Source organism: Orbicella franksi, chromosome 9 (genome assembly GCF_964199315.1).
Source record: "Orbicella franksi chromosome 9, jaOrbFran1.1, whole genome shotgun sequence".
Classification (NCBI taxonomy): domain Eukaryota; kingdom Metazoa; phylum Cnidaria; class Anthozoa; order Scleractinia; family Merulinidae; genus Orbicella; species Orbicella franksi.
This window is the reverse complement of record NC_138153.1, coordinates 27,660,737-27,683,065: the sequence shown is the minus strand read 5'-3', so window position 1 is coordinate 27,683,065 and position 22,329 is coordinate 27,660,737. Positions and strand designations below refer to the sequence as shown.

The 22,329-nt window shown below is 38.6% G+C and overlaps 2 protein-coding genes across 2 annotated transcripts in view; both read left to right on the top strand.

Moving 5' to 3' along the window:
• LOC145496959 (AN1-type zinc finger protein 2A-like) overlaps window positions 1-6,108 on the top strand; it is a 6,961-nt gene extending 853 nt beyond the window's left edge. The window contains exons 5-12 of the mRNA XM_081476728.1: window positions 881-937; window positions 1,249-1,293; window positions 1,760-1,863; window positions 2,519-2,545; window positions 3,135-3,236; window positions 4,459-4,519; window positions 4,998-5,162; window positions 5,657-6,108. Of these exons, the coding sequence (XP_081332854.1) occupies window positions 881-937; window positions 1,249-1,293; window positions 1,760-1,863; window positions 2,519-2,545; window positions 3,135-3,236; window positions 4,459-4,519; window positions 4,998-5,162; window positions 5,657-5,692 (597 nt within the window). The 3' untranslated portion in view covers window positions 5,693-6,108. The remainder of the gene's footprint in view (window positions 1-880; window positions 938-1,248; window positions 1,294-1,759; window positions 1,864-2,518; window positions 2,546-3,134; window positions 3,237-4,458; window positions 4,520-4,997; window positions 5,163-5,656) is intronic.
• Window positions 6,109-14,063: 7,955 nt separating this feature from the next.
• LOC145496957 (peptidyl-prolyl cis-trans isomerase D-like) lies at window positions 14,064-22,267 on the top strand. Its single transcript, XM_081476726.1, has 11 exons — window positions 14,064-14,431; window positions 15,289-15,429; window positions 15,984-16,090; window positions 16,749-16,937; window positions 18,098-18,214; window positions 18,463-18,569; window positions 18,868-18,996; window positions 19,827-19,884; window positions 20,656-20,742; window positions 21,433-21,475; window positions 21,815-22,267. The coding sequence occupies exons 1-11, from the start codon at window positions 14,374-14,376 to the stop codon at window positions 21,901-21,903; spliced, it is 1,125 nt and encodes a 374-aa protein (XP_081332852.1). The 5' UTR covers window positions 14,064-14,373; the 3' UTR covers window positions 21,904-22,267.
• The last annotated feature ends 62 nt before the right edge of the window (window positions 22,268-22,329 follow it).

The following is a 22,329-nucleotide window of genomic DNA, read 5'->3' as shown; positions in this document are numbered from 1 at the left end:
AGAAACCCCCGCTGGGCTTTTCAAAGATGATCCCCAGTCTAATATAATGTATCAATTACTTACAAAATGGTGATGGCTTTAGCTACAGTGTAACATAGTTTTCATCTCGAATCTATGTTTTCTATTATTGTAACATACATAATTATATATTGACTTAACCAAACTTTTCAAAAGATGGTAAGGTGTTTAATTATAGCCTCCATTATATTTGGCATGAAAATATGCTTGGATATTTGTGCGTGGACATTATCTGTTCTGAGCAGCGAACAGTTTTCCGAGAGCAAAGCTTGAGAAAAACTGATGGCCATACAGAGGATCTAAAAATTGGGGAATATCACTCGAATATTTCCCAGTTTTAGCCGTGTTATATTCAATCACATGGCATGTTTAAACCACGGCCAATCATGTGCAAACGAAAATATTTGATGGATTATAACCTGGGATATTTCTATCCCATATCCCATAAATTTCTCTTCAAAATATTCTTTATCCTGTTAATTCTTGACCTGAATATATATCATATCCAGAAAAATCCCAATAGGACCTTATATGCCCTTTGGTAAACAAAATGGTAAAGCAAGTCTGTAACAATCTTAGAAGTTAGAGGGGGGTGAATAGGGGTACACAAAACATCCTCCAATCCTAACTATTTTTTCACCAACTCCATTAATCTGCCAGAATCTGGAATCTGCAGTAAAATTCACAACAGATCCATGGTGTGCCATATTTTTGAAATCTGTAGATCCACTGCAGAGCCTTTGGGACACAGTGGTGTAATGCAGCCTTGTATTAGTGTTACTATGCTAGTGACTTTTATTAATAGTAACTCCGAGAAGCTCAATCATATTTAGTGATTGACGTTATTGTAATTGACTTGTAGGTTGGAGAACACATTGACAGAGATTGCCAGTCTGACCCAGCAGTGGCAAAGAGAAAGGTTATTTACCCCTTTAGCTTCCAGCATTCCCAGTATACCCATTGTGTTACTTGATTATTTTACGCAGAAATAAATTCAAACAAATCCACTTTGCTTAGGTTTTATTCAATGTTACATGACTAGAACTAGTAACTTACTGGTAATCACTTTTAATCACTGAATTATATTTGAAGTAAGTAGATTTTCTTTCTTGCAAAAGGGAAAGACAATGCAGGCCGGGGTTCTAGAGTTGCACAGTTGATCTGTAATGATGTAAAACAAATGCAAATTAAATTTAATAATAATCTTACTCTTGTCTTGTTTTACCTTAGGCCTATCTTAATAGATGTTCTGTCAAAGGATGTAAACAAAAAGAGGTAAATATACTAAAGTTCTTTGCCACTATGACAGTATTATTTTGCTTCCCTTTAAGAAAGGAATAAAGTCTTTAATTTTCTTTATCTGATAATATTTGAGCATCCTGCAAAAGAAATCAAAAAGAGCTTATTAGAACTATTTGCAGACAATATAATAGTTTCAAAGAATCCACCAAATTTTTATTTCTCTACAGTGTAATGTGCAGTAGGATCATAAAAGATAGAATTAGATAAGGATTATTATTAAAAATTTATTTATTTCACTGGATGTACAGTCAAGTGGTAAATTTTTATGGGAAGGGTCCAGATCCTAACCTAACGTAAGTTAGAACAAAAGTCAGGTCTATAGAATCATTAGGTACTCTTAAATGTCATCATATTGTTCATCTTTTGTTGTTAAAGCTAAATATTTGTGAGTGACATTTTCTTTAGTTGGTAAAATGTGCTGTATTTAAACCCATTTCAGCTTATTCCTGTTAGATGTGAGTCATGTCGGCAAAACTTTTGCTTAAAACACAGACATGAGCAAGATCACAGTTGCTCTGCAGTTGTACGAGGAAGTGCTGGAAGGTTCGTTTTTTCTTTGTTAAAGATCATTAACGGGTAAAATCATCTGGTGTTAGACAGAGTAAAATCTATAAGTCACTGTTAGGGAGTAAAGGGTTAAATATATTGAATTCATTGTTACTATCATATAAGAACTGCTTTAAAGCACATTCAAACTGTATACGAATTCTGATTGCTGTCAACACCAGATCCAGATGTATGATGTTGAACATATATTTTTGAATATCAACTTTTCTGACACTTTTACCCGTCAGATTAATCAACTTTAATTTATAAGCTTTTTGATGGGAATTTTTAGGTTAAATCCTGGTTATTTTTAGTCTCCTCCGCAGCCGTTATTAGGGTCGTCACGCAATGCTTCTCCCCCACTAACTATTAGTGGGGGAGAAGCGTTGTGTGACGACCCTAATAACAGCTGCAGAGGAGACTAGGTTATTTTGAGATATTTTTTTTAAAAGAGCAGTTTAACCACCCATTTTGGGACCTTTCTAGCACCTTTTTTCCAACTGATTTTTCTCGGACAATCCAAATTTTAGTCTTAATCCTGAAACATTGATTAAGTCTTCTTAATTTTCATAGCAATTAAATAGTTTACTTAGTACAATCCTTTCACACAGGAGACAAGTATTAATTCATTGAAGAATATCTTAATTTACAGCAAAACAAGTGCATCTGTGAAAGCTGGGTATGTTTTGATCTTCTCTCTTTTGTTCCTATAAGAAAACATCGTTATTAACTGTCATATTAAAGGTCAAGTAACAATTTTTTATGTACCAGTAATATTTGTTTGCCATTTTGTTTGGCCTAAGAATGCGATTGTATGCATAATAAGAAAACATAAATGTATGTTGCTTCCCAGCTCACACAATTGAAAATACATTTTGAGAACATTTTGGAAACTGCATATGAGATATATGAATCTTGCTCTGAAATGGGGAGGACCTTAAATTGTAATGTGGATCAGTAGTCTAGAGTTCAGCAACTCAGGCATGTGTAACCAGCTGGGATCCTAGTGAGAGTTATGTCATGCAAACATGCACGCCTTGCAGACCTATCTAAATTGTATTGGGTTATTGATAGAGAAGGAGTAAGCAGGGATTTAATTTTTTATGGAACAGAGATTGCAAGTAACTTAAATATAGTTGACAGTATTCCAGGAACTGGGAATGGTGTGTACCAGATATTTCTGGCAATTTTTTATTTATTTATTTTTTGACCTACCAAACCCCAGCATTCTACCTAACTTCTCTGATTGTTTTATTCATCCTCTAAAGGGAGGCCGCAGCTGTCAGAGCAAAGAATGCAACTTCATCATCAAAAGTATCAAAGAAACCACAACAAACATCCTTGTCATTGATGGGCAGAGATTTAGACAGGTACACACTACAAAACAGCTTTTGATAGTTATTTATTCTGATGTACTCATGCTTTCTTAATATTTTCTAGTAACATAGACTCACGTTTCAGTATAGCTTCAGCTGCATACCCTTGCACACACTACAAGGCAAAGCAGGGTCATAACCAGAAAAAAATCATGACACTCTTCCTAGGTATTTACCAATGTTTTACTTTCCTCCATTAAAAATAAAAAAATGAAAACGAAAAAAAATTACTGGCGCAAGTGCCTAGGTCTGCCTCATACTGGATAGAGCCCTGACAAGACTTTAGAGAAGTAATGTCTGCACTAAGCCAATGCCACGCACTTGGAGTTTGTCCCTGGCCAGTTTCAACTAGGAATATTTCTACAACTCAGGGTTGAGTAAAACTATCATTTTCACAGATGTTGTTTCAGTCTAATTCGTACTTTGTTGAGGTAAATTTACTTAACTTAGTTTTTCTCCAGCTTCTCAGCGCTCCAGAATCCTAAATTCTTGAATCTGATTGGCTGATCGCGTGCGCTCAAGCGGTCCCGGATTTTCCCATCCGGACCCCCGTAATGGACTGCTGCAAATTTTCCAACTTTGGCAACTTTTCAAGCTTTTTGTTACACAGTAAAATAACGTAAAAGGTAAGCATTCAACAGAGTCAAAGAATGCAGCAAATAAGTCATTTCCGATTTTTCGTGAATGTGTGTCGCTTAGATTTAAAAGCTCATTACTCACCTTTCTTTCAAATCGTGCGTTTCTTTTTCATTATCGTCAATTTTTGGCACATAAAGGACATTTTTGACCAAAAACCAACCTTGTTAATCTTAATACTTCGCTACACAGTGTAACATGTAAAATCAGCCGGACGAATTCTGCAAACAGTATCGCTTTTTGATCCCGAAATGTCAAACGCACGCGTACGCCAGATTTGAACTGTGTATCTTTAATTAAATTTCGTCACAAAAGTTGCTTTAAAGCAATACTGTAGAGAAAAAAATAAACACGTTATTTCATAATTTACCGGCCTTGGTCAGTCCGTATTGGAAAAAACTGTACCCTTGGTCTTGAGTACGGCCCTCGGCCTGAAGCATCGGGCTGTACTCAAGACCTCGGGCACAGTTTTTCCCAATACGGACCTCGCAGCCAGTAAATAACATGCACATATATGTTTCAACAATATACATATATGTTTCTATTTGGATACTGGCAACTATATTTGTCTGACTTGCAGATCAAGACGAGAAAGGCAAGAACAGCCACGAAGTCATCAACCCATTCCACAACCAGCAATGGTAAATACCATGACTATTCTCAGTCAACCCAAGACTAAGACCCCATCCACACTACGTCGGAGAAATTTGAAAACGCAGCTTTATTTCTACGGTGAGGCCTACCGTCCACACTAATCTGTAACGAAAACAGAGCTTTTCGAAAACGCTCTTCAAACCGGAGGAGTTTGAAAACGCCAGCTTTTCGTTTTCGTGTGGACGGAAAACATTTTGAAAACGAAGCTTTTTGAAAATGATGGCGTCACGATAAGTTAATTATGTGATTTCCTTGCACCGATCGAGTTTTCCTAAAACACAAATCCAAAATGACCGGTAATTGTTGCGTTTTCAAATTTCTCAGGCCGGCGTTGTGTGGACGGAAAAGATTTGATGCGTTTTTAGAGTGAAAACACTGTTTTCAGATCTCTCCGACGTAGTGTTGGCAGGGCCTAATAAGTGATGTTGTTGTAGATTTTACAAGCTGAAATATCATTGTTTATAGAGTGAGGATGAAGCCCTGGCACTAGCAATACAAGCCTCTTTACAGGATCAGTCAAAGGTGAAGCCTCCCAGTCCACCACAAACAACACAAGAAGATGAAGACCGGGCTTTAGCACGAGCCTTGGCGGAATCTGAGAGGGAGGAGCAAAACAGGCGGCGAAGACAGGTATGTTTGTTACTTTTCAAGTGTGCTTGACACAGTCCTGCAACTTCTGAACGATTGGTAAAAAACTCGCGCCACTTTTTCATCCAATCAGAAGTAAAACCAAACGCGGTCGCACACATTTTCCCGCGCTTTGCGTCGGCTACATGTTATGACTTCGAATTTTGATTGGTTCACTGTTTACAGATTTACAAATTGAAAATCGCCGTAGACAATCCAGGGGACCAATCAAAACGTATAAGCAGACAAGTGTAGTCGACGTAAAGAGTGGGAAAACAAGTGTGAACCACGCGTGATTGGATTTGGTTCTACTCCTGATTGGATGACAAAGTGGCGCAAGTTTTTTAAGCGAATCGTGTAGCATAGTAATGCAAACCAAAACTTTGACACTCCAGTGAAAACTGGTCTATTCTGGTTTTGGTTTTGGGAAGTTGAGACAGTCTTAGAGGAAAATAACTCCACTAATCCAATCTTCTTTCTTCACTGCATATTTACAGGAACAAGAAAGGAAATCAGACTGCCGTATCACATAACCCTTCACCTTACGAAGATAACCTCAATGTGGAATCAGTATAATTATTAATTTAACCAGCAGCTCTGGCTATAGCTAAAGGCTGGTTTCCATAGGGCCATTCCATTTAACATCCACACCCCCCTATTGATGAAGGTCATTTGACTGCCAACCCCCTAAGAAAAGATCGAAGTGCCGACACGTTTTTTTCACGAACCCTCAGAAAAAAAAAATGCAAGGTAACCTTGTGACTGTCTAGAAAATTTAGATCTTCTCAATACTGACCCTCAGAAAATCTCAAAAGCGTCCTCGTGACCTTCGGAAATTTTCGACTTATTCCTTATACCCCTCAGAAAAATCTCGTCCAAGGACGGTGACCTTAAGAAATTTTGACCTTTCCTTCTACCCTTGCAGAGAATTTCGTCAATAGAGGTGGGGGGGGGGGGGGGCGGGGAGGGGTGGATATGAAATGGAATGGCCATTAGATCACTGCGATCATTTCAGAGGACGTTGAGCGTTCCTAACACTGCCTGTTTCCATATGTTTGCTACGGTCGTTGCGATAGGACTAATGGAGGGACGAGTCGGTTCTATACAATCGCAATCGCAGTGATCGCTGAACTTTTCCTGCAGTGGCCGTATTGAACATAGCGATCATTTGGAAACCAGCCTTAGGACTACAAAGTGCAAACAGAATGTGAAACAATTGGAAATGAATTTAGGCTAATTTAGAATAGACATGTGCACAGTAAACTACAGTGTTATAATGCTTGCACACGTCTCATATATTTTGCTAATGTCTCAATTTGAAAACTGAATGTCAATATGTCTGTCATGCAGGCAAAAATAATTATTAATTAGTTAATATAACTCTAATGAGACTATCAGCTACTTATTTTCAAGTTATCGAGATATCCTTTACAGATTTTTCTTATCGAATATTCAGCACTCGACCTCACTCGAACCCAGTCCAGCATAGTCACTATCGGGCTTGACTGTGTTCGGCTGTCGAGCAGAAAGCAATTTTTTCTAAGGACGAGTAAGGGCTATGTGTCTAACAGGTGACTAAAACAACGACCTCTGTCAATATTACCTTCAATATTAACGTTTGTTTTTTGAATTATTGTTAAAATTGACGGTAATAAAGAAGAGTTTGTTGCTCCTTATTTCCGATTTAACTGCCGCTTGATGGCCGCCCCTTGCCTAGTTCCTGTACGGCTTCCTCCTAGGCCTTTACGGTCTATTTGTTTCGAAGACGTATCCGAGACCACGTGACCCAAAAACGATTGACCCGAGGCGAAATATCGAAGCCTAGGAACTAGGCAAGACCCACCCCATAAGACACCAAGAGCACCACATGAACCGAATAAATTGGTTAGCCAAGTGCACCAGGCCCATCGTGAACCAGATACGCCAAGTTAAGCAGGAAAGCCAGGCGGACTAAGGTGAGCCGGAAAAAAGCACGAGGTAAACCAAGTCAACTGTATGAACCAGGTGAAGCAGGAAGAACAAGAGGACAGACTAGAAGACCAAGGAGGAATGAGGCAAATTTGGTGAAACAAGAAAAACGACTAGTGGGTGAATATGGTAATCGAGAGGACCCACTTGCCGTAAGGTCCGTAAGTGAACAAAAACAACAAGAGCCATGAGAACCGGCAACGTCGGCTATGTGAGCCTAGGGAGCCTTCCATTCGACCAAAAAGTTCAAAAATATCAAAACGGGGACGAATGGCACGGAAATTTCTTGGCAAAGTTTGAAAAATATCCCGAAATTGCTGAATTTGCTATAAGCAAACCATATAACTGAAAATTCCAAGAATTTCGGCAGGAAAATCTAATGGAATGGAAATTCCAGGTAAGAAATATCCGAAACATTGGGTATACCTCGTGTGGTTGTCCTCTTTTCTGGAAAATACTGTTCTGTTCGTCACTGGAATTGTCCGGAAATTCAAATAGAAAATGTCATCCAAAGCTATAAGGAAAGCGCCCCTAGTGAACCAGGAGAACAAGATGAGCCAAGAGAACCATGTACACCGGCTAGACCTCGTGAACCAAGTGAACTGAGAGGACCATGAAAACCTGTGGAGCTACTTAAAGTGGAACAACTGAAGCTGGTGAACCAGAAGAACCAGATCAACCAGGTGGAACAAGTTGTCAGCCAAGAAACCCAGGTTAATCAAGTCAACTAGATGAGTCAGGTTAACAAGGTTAACCCTGTAAAGCAAGTAAACCAAATGAACCTAGTAGGCCAAGTGACCCTAGTGAACCAGGTAAATCCGATAGCCAAGGTAGACGAGCCGAGAGCCAAGTCTGCTGCGTGAGCCACGTGAGCCTTAGTGAACCAAGTCAATCAAGTCTGATAAAGTGAACCACGTCAACCAAGAGATCAAAGAAACATACCCTGCGTAGCAATAGTTACATAGCTGTGTTACGCAGTGTGTTTTGGGCTGTCGATAAAAGTAGGAACATGGAACGTTCAATTTTGGTCAATTTCGATTGGACCGGTCCAGCCGAGAAAAGTGGTCCACTTAGAAAGGTGGACCGGCTTTTTGGAAACTTTTCTGGTGGGACCAAGCCGACATTCAGTTTTAGAGCGAAATTTCCGGAAATTTTGGTTGAATGGATCGCGCCCCAAGTGGACCAAGTGAACCAACCCTGAGCATTTTCCCTGACCTTTCAGAAGGGAATAGACAAAGCACGGAGGAAGCAGTTATCACCGCCTAGCCTGTCAGTGGCGAGAAATCTAACCCTGACTTAAAGTAACCCTAACCCTAACCCGTAACCCTACAATTTTCAAAGACCTTTGCGGGTGAGGATTTCTGGCCATTTTCCTGACTTTTTTATGGGAGTAGTCGATGCGGAAAAGAATTATCCCTGTCCAGCCTGTCTGTGGTAAGAAATCTAACCCTCACTGAATATTAATATACCTCTAACCCTAAGCCCTAAACCTAGATTTTCCAAAGACCTCTGTGGGTGAGGATTTCTGGCTATTTTCCTCACTTTTTTTCATGGAAATAGTCGATGTGCAAAGGAATTATCCCCGTCTAGCCTGTCCGTAAGCTTAACTTTTCCAAAGATGCTTGCAGTTAGGGATTTTTGAGCATTCCCTTCCCTTTTCCATTAGAATAGTCGATGCGCAAGGGACTTACCTGCATCCAGTCTGTCAGTGGCGAAGATTTTTACCTTAACTTTATCTTAATAACTCTAATCCTACACCTGCGTGTGAGCGTGGGCATTTTTGGACATTCCCTTGTGGTCCAAAACATGGTCCTAAAAGTCTGTCCCTAAAATTTGTCTCTTAAAGAATGGTTCGAAAAATGTTCCCCCAAATTTTTCCTTTCAACCATAGTTAGTAGAGAGGAAAAATGGCCTCAAAATCATCTCCCCACAGAAACAGACTGTCTGTACTGTCCGCCGTCTTGAATGAACTTGTGTACGGTCAGAGTCATGTGACGGGTCTGTTCAACATCAGAGACCGCGCTATTGTTTAACCCTTTGAAGTTTGCCGAGTTTCATAACCATTCCTCTCTGCTAACTATGTTTCAACTTGTCCCTAAAATATGTCCTTGAAAGGTGTCCCTAAAATTTGTCCTTGAAAGGTGTCCCCGAAATTTGTCCCTTAAATTGTTCCCATATTTTATTCTTGAAATGGTCCAAGAAATTGTCCCAAAAGTCTCACCCTAACGTTTGTCTTTAAATTTGTGCCTTAACTTGATTCCAAAATTGTTCCGAAAATTGTCTTTAACATTTGTTCCATAAAATTTGTTCTTTAAATTTGTGCCTTAAGGACGTTCGCGCAAAAATGTTCTACTCAATAGATTTTCTTCAAATTTCCCCTGCGGACAGATAATGAATTACTTGTTTCAGAAATAAAAAATAGTGGGGTTCATGAACTTCGTTTCAGAGATAAAGCGTGTAGAAAAATAGTCTGATTTTGAAAAATTGGCACGCGTAAATCAGCATGGTTTCCGGGGTTTTAAGCTTAAAATATCAGAGATGAATCAACAGTGACAAACTATCTTTAGTTAGTAATATTTTGTATAAGTGAATCCGTTGCATTAATAATTTTCAATGCTGCCAACGTTTTCAGAAAACTTAACCCTTGAAGAGGCATTTGAAACCGCCACACAGATAAACGAAGAGCTAAAAGGAACGGAATTCGATGGTGCATTTTGCAAAAAATTCAAACTTCTAATCGATAGATTTTTCTTCATTTTTTTTTGCTTAACGTAGAAAATCGGTAGAGAAAATGATCCATCAAAAGAAAAATAGGTCACAAAATGTCCAAGGTCTTTAAATCTAGGCAAAGCTATAGCAATGGCCATTGTTCATTTTATCACAGATCACCCAAGCGTAATACAAGAGTTTGTATGGAGGACTGTGGCTGAAATGTAAGAGTTTGTATGGAGATTAGAAGATGGCATTGAAATCGATCAATGTATGGGTAATTTACCAAATAAATACTCGTGAACATTCAATGGTGCCATTTTTTCTCATCCTGGGGAGTTCAAAAGAGATTTGAGCAAATTTTGATTGATTTATCCTACAGTGTTATAATAAGAGACAAGACAGTATTACCATAACAAATCTTAGAGTGAGCTTCAAATCGTCACCTGTCTGTGCTACTACTAGTTTTAAAATGTTGTTAAAATTTGCTGACCTCTTGCCCAAAAGAAATGGTGACTCTGGGTAAAAGAATGAACAAACACTAATACCATGGAGTTCAAATGTGAATTCTTTCTTTAAAAGCTAGTCCAATGGAATAATAAATCATAACAGAAATTGGAATTTATTTATTAAGTTTTTTTTTTAATTTTATTTTACAAAATTGCTCAGTAGAGCAAGGATTGGTAGCTAGGACTAGCTGGGGGGGGGGGGGGGTGGGGAGACAGTCTGTCAACAGCACAGACAGCAATAGTCAAAGACTTGAATCCCATAATTCTCATATCTCACACCAAGACTCAAGTTTACAGTTGTAACATCACGTCTTTTTCTTAGCATATGTTTTCAGGGCAAGACGAAAAAAAAGAACAGGAACTAGCTGTCAAGAAAATGAAATTGACATGTATATTTTGGAAACAAGCAAGAGGGATGTGGCTTTCGACCAGCATTGTGGCTTAACACTCTGTTATGTTATGATGTATAAGTTTTCAAAGTCTGCACCTATCAGCAAAGAAAATGAATTGGAGCTTTATCCCATAAAATTTATCTTGCTACCTAATCTACAAGGCTGTCATTAAGTTTTGATTCACCTTTGGCCTTGATGTTCACACCAGTAACAAACTAAAAAAGTACATGCTATTTATGCTACTTTATGGGTGAATTCTATCAGCGATAGGCAAGTTAGATTAAAATTATTGTCAATCAACGTTTTGGTGCATCAAGCATCATTCTCAAGACTGAGGTCGTTAATGCTAATGACAAAGTGGTTATTTAATAATAATTAGTATCACCCAACTAGTGGACTAATGCAAATCCTGCATTTTGATTGGCTGCGCTACTAGAGGAGTATTAGTAATAGTCCTCGAGTAGCGAAATTGGCGCAATCGAGCGTTACGCTTTCTTTCACTTTATTCCCAAATAAATATTTCTTCAACTTGCATTTGCTAACTTTATTATTGCCTTTTCTGTCAGACTAGTTGGGTGATACTAAAACAATTAGACCCTTCGGCTTCGCCTTATGGGCTATTGACCTGTAGCCCTTGCGGGCTACGGGTCTAATTGTTAATTATTACGAGTTGAGTTTGAAATAGATTGCATTCTCGTATGTGTGGATTATATAAATGTATTAATCATCAGAGAATAGCTTCGCGCAGATCAAGCCAGACTGCATGTTGATTGATGGTTCTAGATCTTTTATGAATAGGATTTCATATATTAGGCAACTTTGACATTAGTATTAATGACCTCAATCTTGAGAACGATGCTTGATGCATCAAACACGTTGACTGACAATACTTTAAATCTTTCTTGTCAAATGCTTTAACAAGCCACTCAATATTTGATCTCTTAATAGGCAAGTTCACCCATAAAATCAAGGGTCCATCAAGCATCCTCAATGGTAACAGGTGTTTAGTTATGGGTTACAGCCCTTAATGACAGCCCTTTTCTAAGGTTTCTTTGTAAAAATGTCTTATGCACACATCCCTGTAAATTATTGTTATTTAGTTCCTTATGGGGAGTCACCTTCAGGAGTCCCCTTGGGGATGTAGTTTTAGACAATATCAGTACAAGCTGTTTGCAATGTTCAGTTTTATATTATTTCTGCTTCTATTCTGTGCCTTCCAATTTTCCTTGTGTCTGCAAGATATTCTCTTAACCTCCATTGCTCGTCTTGACCTCTTGATTGAAGTCTTCATTTCCTGTTAAAGGGGTCTGACCAGACTTTCATATCTGAAATTTACAAAATCACAAGTATTTTCAAAAGTATTCATTATGAAACATCAGTTTTAGTGTAGATATCTTAGTGTTCTCAGTTTGGTATTTTGTACTAGTCTGTGTCCCCTTATTAGTGTGGGTTTCTCCCAGGCTGCATGGTTTGACACTTTTTAATGAGAGCCAATGAAATGAGTGGGATTTTATCAAATTAAGCAATTAGCACCTTTGATCCCAACGAAGACTTTGCATTCAATCAGCGATTTCTGCCTACTTCTTACGCTGAACATTACTTGATAAAGTTTTATTATCATAATCATCATCATCATCACTGTTGCTGTTGTTATTGTCATTGTTATTATTATTTTTAATGACAAGCTGAATATCCTGACTAATCTGTCATGAAAGGTGGTGGGCCACAAAAAGCCGTGAGCACTCACTTCCAGGCTGAATGTCCTCTTGTTTGATGTCTTTTCTTGTTTCACTCTGAACTTGCTCTGTAAAGAAATTAAATACAGTACAGTTTGTTTTAAATTTATTGACCCAAAGTAGACCTCAAGTAGAACTGTGACAAAAGTCTGTAGAAAAGGTCTTTGTGAAAGTTTACTGTCAGAAGAATCATTTTCAATCAAAAAACCTTTGGTTATTGCTTATTGTAATTTTTCCTAAAACATTAGTGGGAGCAGAAAGGGCGGGAAGCAGGAATTCCAAAAGGATGGGAATCGGGAGAGAGATGCAAAATGCTAATTTTTCTCATTCATTAGGGTTAGGGTCAAACATTCAAACACTTTCAAAAACAAGAACTCAAAATGTTATTTGACTTGTCAGCATCTTTAATTTTGACACTTCTGGGCCTATAAGTAAACAAACATTCGCCCTTAGGCTAAAAAACTTAGGCTAACTTGCGATAAAATTGGAAACCCTTTGATGGTGGTTACGTCATGCGTCATAGGTCATGTTGTCACTTAAGCTGTCAAAAGATGCGAGTCTGAGGAGCAAGGCTGAACACAGAGGAAAAAAAGGAAAAGGAAAGGTCCAAGGATTGCACAGCTAAATGACCAGTAAATTAGGAGACTCAAAACACGGGAGAGTACAAAACATGGACCCCTAGTCCATGGACCCCCTCCGTGGACCAGGTCCATGGACTGGGTCCATCAAAATATGGACCAGGTCCATGGACCCCCTATTTTTACTAGCCCATATAAAGAAAGACTGCTGGTATGCTTTATTGCTGGCTCGCACCTCCATGTGACTTTACTCGCGCTTTCTTTCACATCAAACAAGGCTAACGTGGGCGAAAGTAAGGACTGCTCTTTTTATTATGATTCCTTTGAGTTTCCTTGTAGGCTTTTTTTAATCTTATAAAGTTTTGATGTTTTTTTTCTACTTTACATGAAGATGAATATTAAAGAAATGCTATTAAAATGTGACTTTATGAAAGATTTCAAAGTTGAAAATTAATTAAATATTAAATAGAAATATGACTGTGAATTAATTTTTTTTTTTTCAATTTACTTAGTTTATTATTTTATTTTATTATTGCTTGCTATTAGTATTTTTAGGGGTCGTAAAAATAGGGGGTCGATGGACCCCGACTATGAAAGGGGGTCCATGGACCCGGTCCATATTTTTATGGACCTCGTCCATGGACGTCGTCCACGGAGGGGGTCCATGTTTTGTACTCTCCCGGGACGGGAGCAAGACTGACAGCGGGATCATGTCGGGAGATCGATGTAAGGTACGGGAAGCGGGAGAGCAGGGTACCGAAAGCGGGAGGTTCTGACCCCCCTGTCCCCCCCACCCCCCGCCACTATGTGTTGTAGCTAGTAAAAACCTATTAGGGTCGCCAATAAATGAAACGTAAGCTCGCAGACTCGACAATAGGATCTTATTGTAATTTATTATCTTAGATAGTGCAGGTCCACATCAGGACTTAACGTCTTGCCAATTGATCTGTAACCTGCTTTATCAAATAAATCATGTATGTATGTATGTATGTACGAAACTATCACAACTTACGGTACACTTCTGGATGTAGTTTTGGATACACCACAACAGGATACAACGCTCCAAGGGTAAAAACTGCAAATCCCCCGATAAAAATCGCTGTCTTCATTTTGTTGGACATTTTGTCTCCGTGATAAAGCGTGACTACGTCCTCGAGAAAAGTAGTTCTCGATATGCGATTATCGCGCAGCCGCCATTTTGTCTGGCAATCAGTGGTCTGATCAGCGGTATCCTCCTGCGTGTCACGTGGTAGGAGACATCCTCGTGTGTCCTCGTGTGCCGTGTGCAGTGAGAGTATTTTCTCTTTCTTTTCGCGTGAAAAATGTCAGAGAACAGTAACCCTAGGTGTTTTTTTGACATCTCTATTGGTAGCGAAAGAGGTGAGTGGACCATTTTTTCACCTTTACAAATTTTCCATACGGTTACGACATGTTTTCTTGAATCATGCTTCATATAAGCAGCCGCACGAAAACATCGGCAAAGCATGTAAAACATGGTCAAAGGTCGAGAATTTGAGAACATTTGAGAGTTTTTGAAACTCACTTTGTGTTAAGAAAATTATTTGACTTTTTTTCTTTTCTAGAAAGGAGGTACAGATTTTAGGTATTTTAGGTGGAAATTTTTTCAAAAGCTTATAAAGTAAAGTAAAAAATAGAAATCATCAAGTTGAATTCAGGGGGGATGAGGGGAAGGGGGGGTATGGTGGATTGGATGGCCAGCCACCACCCCCCCCCCCTTTTTGGAGAAGTAAAGCAGAAAGCGTTGAAAAAGACTGTGAACATTATGGCAGAAATTAAGGCAAATGCTCTGGACAATTACCTCATTGTAATTTCTGCTTTGTGGAATTTACTAGTGTTTCTGGAGTAACAATTTTGAATTAGGTTCCAGTTCTCAAATTGTAACATTTTGTGGGCATGCCCCACTGATTCTGCAACCCCAAGGTACTTTTAAAGAAATGTATAAAGCTTAACTAAGGGGGGGGGGGGGGAGGGGTTCTTAGAAAAAATCCTTTTCATGAGGGAGGTGTGGATATTTTCTACAACTACTCATTTGCCCTTTGTTGTTGTCCTCTCAACAAAACAAGATGCACCCATAAGGATTGAAATTGCTCAATGTTCAACAATGCAACCAAACAATCACAGCCTACTTGCAAATATGATAACACAATACCCAGTGCTAGAGATGTAAACTTTTGTTCATATTCATTAACTTCTGGTGTGTTTTTATTATTCAATAGCTGGAAGAATAGTGCTGGAGTTATTTGCTGACAAGTGTCCAAAGACAGCAGAGAACTTTCGGTCACTGTGTGTCGGAGACAAAGGGAACAGTGCAGCAACAGGGAAACCACTTCATTACAAGGGCTCAACATTTCATAGAAGTAAACAGCATATTTGATAATTTGTTATATATTACTGATAATGCAATACAAGCTCCTTATTTTCATACAATAAGAGCAGGATGAAAACTCATGATTGAGAGAACTTACTTACTTACTTACTTACTTAATCCTCTTCATTCCTAAGTGGAACATAGGTCCTCAACTAGCGCGCGCCACCTAACCCTATTTTGTGCAGTGCCTTTTGCCTCATTCCACGTAACATGCTTCGCCGCCAACTCTGCCATTCTCGTGCGCCTCCAGCTGTTTTGGGGTCTCCCTCTCTTTTGCTTCCCCTGTGGGTTCCACTCTAGTGCCCTCTTGACTACGTGTCCATCTGGTTTGAGAGAACTTACAAATATATATATATTAACTTTTTTAAAAATAATTCGTTGAGTTCATTTTTGTGAAAATTACACTGTAATAAATTCATTAGATTCCCAATAACAAAGAGAGATTTATTTTAACACTTTGACACTTAAATAAAGTTTTAATTTTTTAATTAATTAACTAACTAATTTTACTTGATGCTGACGATAAACTTGATTTTGTTCTAGTTATCAAGGGTTTCATGGTCCAAGGTGGTGATTTTACAAATCACAATGGTACAGGTGGAGAATCTATTTATGGAGAAAAATTTGAGGATGAAAACTTTGACTTAAAGGTATGAAAGTGTCCATTTTGATTAATGGACTGGTGATAACTGAATGAGTCCTTGATTATTCTAGATATCACTAAAAACCAAATATTAATATTAATAGTATACAATGGTGCAAAAAACTGATTCATTCAAATGTAACTTACATTCAGTTGTGGGTCAGTAATCTAGTCTGAACACTGAATGGCGACAGACTTCATGCTTTGATTTTCAGCAACAGTATTATTCTGTATTTTGTAGTCAGAAATGCAATCAAAACTAAGAATTATTTAGCTATGCGATTAAGTTCAACTAGTGATAAAACAACCACTGTAGCTAGTAAAGTCATGCAACACAGACTTTAACATAGTTAATATTAGCTACCCAGAATTATTACCTGCATCTTGTAGAATAGAGCAGTTGACGTCAATCCGCAATGAACCCCTAAATAAAAAAAATGAGACGTTATAATATGCTGACTCACTGGGCCTCAGAATGCCAGAAATCCCATTTCCAAGGATGTCAATTTTCTGGTGAAGGATGCCCTCAGAGCCCTTCTACAGGGGACCACCTTCGGTGGTCTGTATCTCAAACCCCTTTCACTAAAATCCTGTATCTGGGGCACGTAACAGTATTGAATCTTAACTAGTTATTAAATGAAGACATGTTGATGAATTCCTTGCAGCATGATAAACCTGGTTTACTATCTATGGCAAATGCTGGTCCAAACACAAATGGTTCCCAGTTTTTCATCACTACTGTTCCAACTGGACATCTTGATGGGAAGCACGTTGTCTTTGGCCAAGTCTCTAAGGGAATGAACATTGTTAGAGCACTTGAAAACACACCTGTTGAGCAAGAAAAACCTGTTAAGGTCAGGCACACCTTTTAGTTGTTACTAAGTTATTGGAAACTAAGAACTTTAATTATGAGATTAAGTGAAGCCTTGGAGCCGACTGGCTCATAGTTACCGGAGCTTATCCCGGTTTCTGTAGCATGAAGTGGCTGGGAGTATTTCTACTTCCCCTGGACGGAATGCTAGTCCATCGCAGGTCACTTCCCGGCAATTTGATAGATTGGGTTTCCCTAACAATTCGACGGTACCCATTTGTACTCCTGAGTGGAGAGAGGCACTGTGAGAGTTAAGTGTCTTGCCCAAAAACACAACACAGTGACCCTGGCCAAGGCTCGAACCCGGACCCCTCATTCTGGGGACGAGCGCACTAACCTTGAGGCAACTGCACCTCCACAAAATTATGAGATTATGAACTTTAAATTTTTTTCAGGCAACAGTTGAAAAGCCTAAGGTTGAATTAATTATCACCTCACGGGAATTGAAGGATTGTCCAAAGTACTCAGCTGCCAGCAAAAATCAGTCAGCTACTCTGCCTGTCAGTTCTTTACGAGAGATGGCGTTTGTTTTAAAATATCCCTGGTTTGGTGAGCAAGTGGATGCAACAGAAATTGCTACAAATTATTCAAAAACTGTGATAAGTACTTCACTCAGTGATTATGACAAATAAGTGTGCAGCAGTTTTATTTCGTCCCAAAAGTCCTTATAGGTGAACTAAATGGGTATTCAAAATAATTATTAGTAACTGATAGCATGGCCTTATGGAGTAGAAGACTAACAATAACAGTGTACGGTATGAGTTGTGGCCCATCAGACCAGCAATTATCTCGGTTCTGTAGTTATCTCCATGTCTGTAGCATAAAACAACCAGCAATGTTTCTACTCCCCCCTGGGTGGGATGCTAGTCCATTACAGGGTTACCCCCAGCATTTTATCAGTCAGTGCCCATCTTATACACCTGGGTGGAGAGAGGCACTGTGAGAGTAAAGTGTGTTGCCTAAGAACACAACACAATGTCCCTGGCCCATGCTCTAACCCGGACTGCTTGATCCGGAATCAAGCGCACTAGCCACAAGGCCACCGCGCCTCCACGGTACAGTCAGTAAAGCAGTTGATTATTGCCCAACGTTTTCTGTCCCTGTGTATAGACAGTATTAAATAATATTTCTTTTATGTTCTAGCAATGTGTGATTGATGACTGTGGTGAGCTGCAGCCAGGAGAAGATGATGGCATATGTGTTGATGATGGAACAGGTGACTTGTTGCCTGATTGGCCTGAAGACTCAGGACTCAGCAAGGCAAGACATTGTAACAGTAACCAGTAAACTAGTATATTGAACGAGAAGCAAAAAGGGGAATGAGACCAAAAAAAGGCTGCTTAAAATTTGGGCTGTAATAATTAATGTGTGGAAAAGGAAGTCATCCTGATACGATAATAATATCATTATGTCAAGTATTTCCCTGTTAAGCCAGACCAATAATTAAGTGAACTGCAGTTTTCTTTCTACTACTGGACATAGCTGTTTGTACTGTTTTTATGATCCAGATTGAAGAAATATTAGATGCAGCAGAGAAACTGAAAGGTATTGGAAATGAACAGTTCAAGGCACAAGATTACAAAGTTGCCGAAAAGAAGTACACCAAGACACTAAGGCAAGATAAAGTTAAATGTAATTTCCATGAACTCTTTGATGCTATCTTCCTTTGTCTCGTGTTTATGATTGTAATCTTAAACAAAGGAATATGAAAATCAATTGGCTTGAGGGATGAAGAACAAAATTTGAATTATTGATCCACAATCATGAAATTGAAAATTTTATACAGTTTGTACATTAGATAGTCCTGATTATCAAGAGCAACACACAGACACTCTCTGATGTTTTCTGTCACGGTAGCTGTAACATAGGCTATAGCATTGCTCTTGAGTCATCTCTTGAATCACATCTTTTAGGTATCTTGATCATGCAGAGTCAGTCGAAGAAAAAAGCTCTAGTGAAGGCGAAAAGGATCAACCAGATAAGGAGGAGGAAAAAATAACACAACGTTTTAAATCATTGTCAATCAGTTGTCATTTAAACAGGTGAGAAGCTGTGGACCAGTTGTTTAATGGAAGCCTAAGCTAGACATACACTGTACATGGTAGTTTGGGGTTCAAAATTATCAGGGTTTAGACAAAGATTCCAAAAAAACACTGTTAAGTGGAATCTCAGTTTCATTATTTGATCATAGATAAACTGTTCGTTCACATGTGTTCAAACCACTTATACCAACCTCCATAAAGGCAGGTGGACACAGCATTTATTTTCTTCAGCTTGCCCTAGCTTGCGAGACTTTTAAGACCCCAGTTCTTAAAATTTGAGATTCCAAGATCTGCTGCAGTTCTACAGTTGTAAGAATCCAAGATTCTTAGACCTTATTTCAAGAGATGGGTATATGGGTATGTCCCTAAATGCAGGAAGCCCTTATGTATTCTCATGTCTCTGATATCTGCAAAAACGTGACTGTCTTATTTTACGAATCATTCTGAACACCCTTACAATATGTACACAGCTTACATAGTGTAGCGAAGCTAGGATTTCGTGACCAGGGTCGAATGTCACACATGTTTATGATTGCAAGGTTTCTTTGTATACACAGTTGCAGTTGTTTCTTACCGAATTTCCTGTGGTTAGACCGCAACAGAGGCTTTCTTATGAACTGGGATAGAGTCTCTTTGTTTTGTTCTGTATAGCCCTTTGTGTTCATATAGGGTTTACGACCGGAGTTAGGAAATGTATAGAGAGTTGAAAATAAACCTTGCGTTGTGAAGAACTTAGCCTGTTTTCCTTCATGTGTCTATTTGCCTTGACCCTGAGCGACATTACAATTGCTATTATAACATTGCTGAATGTTGAGAACCTTCATTTTCAGAGCTGCTTGTAAACTCAAACTAGGAGACAATGCAGGAGCAGTGGCTGATTGTGATGAGGTACAATGAGACTAAAAATATTTACAATTTCAGATCAAGCTACAAAACTCAGCTCTGAATTTTAAAAGGGCACTGCAGTCACTGAACGAGCAACTGTCCCAAGAGGTTGATCATTCAGAATTTTTCAAAGAACGTATGGATTAACTAGAGTTTTTGCCACCTTGAAATTTTGAAGCATTTGAAAATCAATAATCATCTCCTTAAATATTGCATGTAAATCCAAAGAGCTTATTAACTTCCTCCACTTTCTGAGTTTCAAAAGCTCTTTAACCTTTTGGAGTCAATTTGTATGTAGCATGATCCCTTCTTAATTCAAAGTGGTTGGTATGCTAATGGGGCAAAATTTGAAACAATTATGACATCGACAAAGATTGCTGTTTGGGTCTGGAGTTGTAGTAAGGAGTAAATCAGTTGAATCAATGTATCTTCTCTGGTATCTTTTCCCCCACTAATTACTTTCCAAAAAGTCCAGATTTGTGATCAGCATGTTTTATTTGAAGGTCATTTGTTTTAGAGAGTTGCCACAAAATGACTGTGTACTTTACAGGGTTTACAGCTACTCCTTGGTGTAGAAGACACAGAAGTCACAGGACACACCACAATAGAACACTACCTCACAAACCTATTGTTTTCATTGTTTTCCTTGTTCTTTTGTTCTTTTGTCCTCTATTGTTTTACATCAACTGTGTCTTCTATACCAAACAAGAGCTGTATTTATTAACAACCATTGATTAAGGTTTGTAGTAATGTTTCTTGTCATCCTATTGCCAGGTTCTGGATGAAGATGAGAAAAATGCAAAAGCTCTTTTCAGGAGAGGACAGGCTAAGGCAAATATGAACGACTTTAAAGAGGCAATGGTATGTTGACAGCTAATTAGAAAAAAGCCTTTGTGGGGTGAGGGAAAGGATAACAGAATACAGAAAAAATCAGGAAAAACAAGCTCACTAGTCAAATCACAAAATTAGGTCTCATTATAAAAGATCACAGTTTGTAAGTAGAGTGTCAAATCAGTGGCAGATCCATACCTTGAGCTAATGGGGGGGGGGGGGGGGAGGAGGGAGGAGGGGGGTGGTTTTGCTTGCCCTGCCAGCTTTTCTTCCTTCTGTGATTTTTTTCCTTCTTTTACCCAGAATAAGGGCGGGGGGGACAGCCCCCCCCCCCCTGGGCCCTATAACCACCATTGCCAAATTATTTAATTGTTTTTGCCTTTGGCATCTGTAAACAAATGATTGCTTACCAGTAACTAACCACTGACAATGTTTAGCTCAGTGCTTTCCAGTGATACATGTATTTGCTTTATTGGTTTGCCTTTTAACTGCAATAGACCTTTTTTGCTTGGGCGGTTTGTTTTCCCATTACAGATCACGTGATATTCTCTAGAGATTTGTTCTTTTATCCATCTAAAAATAATTTATTCATATGCACGCGACTATTCGAAAATCTGAAAGGAAGAATTCTCAAGAGTATCATCACATGGTCTGAAATGGGGCAACAAACCGCCCAGTCGAAAAAGGTCTATTCATATGGTGGTCATTTTTTATCAACAGGATAATCTACAAGCTGTTTCCATTCTGCACCCTGAAGATAAAAGTAAGACACAAATATATATTCCATAATTTAGTTACAAATATATAAATAACAAAGGAATAATTATATGAAAGTTCATAGATTTCAACTGCAGAGAATGATATGAAGACATGATTGATCATCGCAGTTATACACACAACTTAAGCAGTTGTGAGATTAAAGCCTGAAAAAAAAAAAATTCCATTCAGGCCTGAATGTTTTTTTTTTTTCAGGCTTTAATTTCACAACTGCCTAAGTTGTGTGTATGTATCATAGCCTGCTTGCAGGCTATGATACATGTAAATGTCTCCTATTAGAGACCAACTCCCTTAAGTGACTCTCTATTGCTTCTATATCTTGCAGAGATCAGAGACGAAATTGAAAGAGTAAAGAAGTTAAAGAAACAGAAACATGAAAAAGAGAAACAAGTTTATTCTAAGTTATTTTCTTGACAGGGACGGCAATATTTCTAGAATAATGCACCCATTGAAAGCAATGTTCATCGTGTAAAAAGATAAAAGAAGTTGCATTTTACAACTCTGGTGTTCTGTGCCAGCCAATAATGATATTCTGTCTGTGTTTTGATGAGGGTGTTGTATGCTATGTTCTTTGTGTCACTGGTGTTTGTATCGCTAAAAAATTGACATCACACCGCAGAACAGTGAAATCTTTATTAAGCATCCGCCCTCAGGACCTTCTTTGGTGTTCAGTTAAAATCGGTGTGTCTGTAATACTTGTACAATACTTGTCAAAATTCAGCAGTTTTGCTATAATAAACTTCCACATTTTTTAACTTTCCTGAATTCAAGTTCTTGATGTCGAACTTTAATAAATTGTGTTGTTTGTTGTCTGTCTTTTCAACTGTTTTGACAGGGCTC

Coding starts and splice junctions, on each gene's coding strand:
- LOC145496957 (XM_081476726.1), top strand. CDS start 14,374: ATGTCAGAGAACAGTAACCCTAGGTGTTTTTTTGACATCTCTATTGGT. Junction 18,570..18,867: donor AAGTACACCAAGACACTAAG/GCAAGATAAAGT, acceptor CACATCTTTTAG/GTATCTTGATCATGCAGAGT. Junction 19,885..20,655: donor CAGTGGCTGATTGTGATGAG/GTACAATGAGAC, acceptor TCCTATTGCCAG/GTTCTGGATGAAGATGAGAA.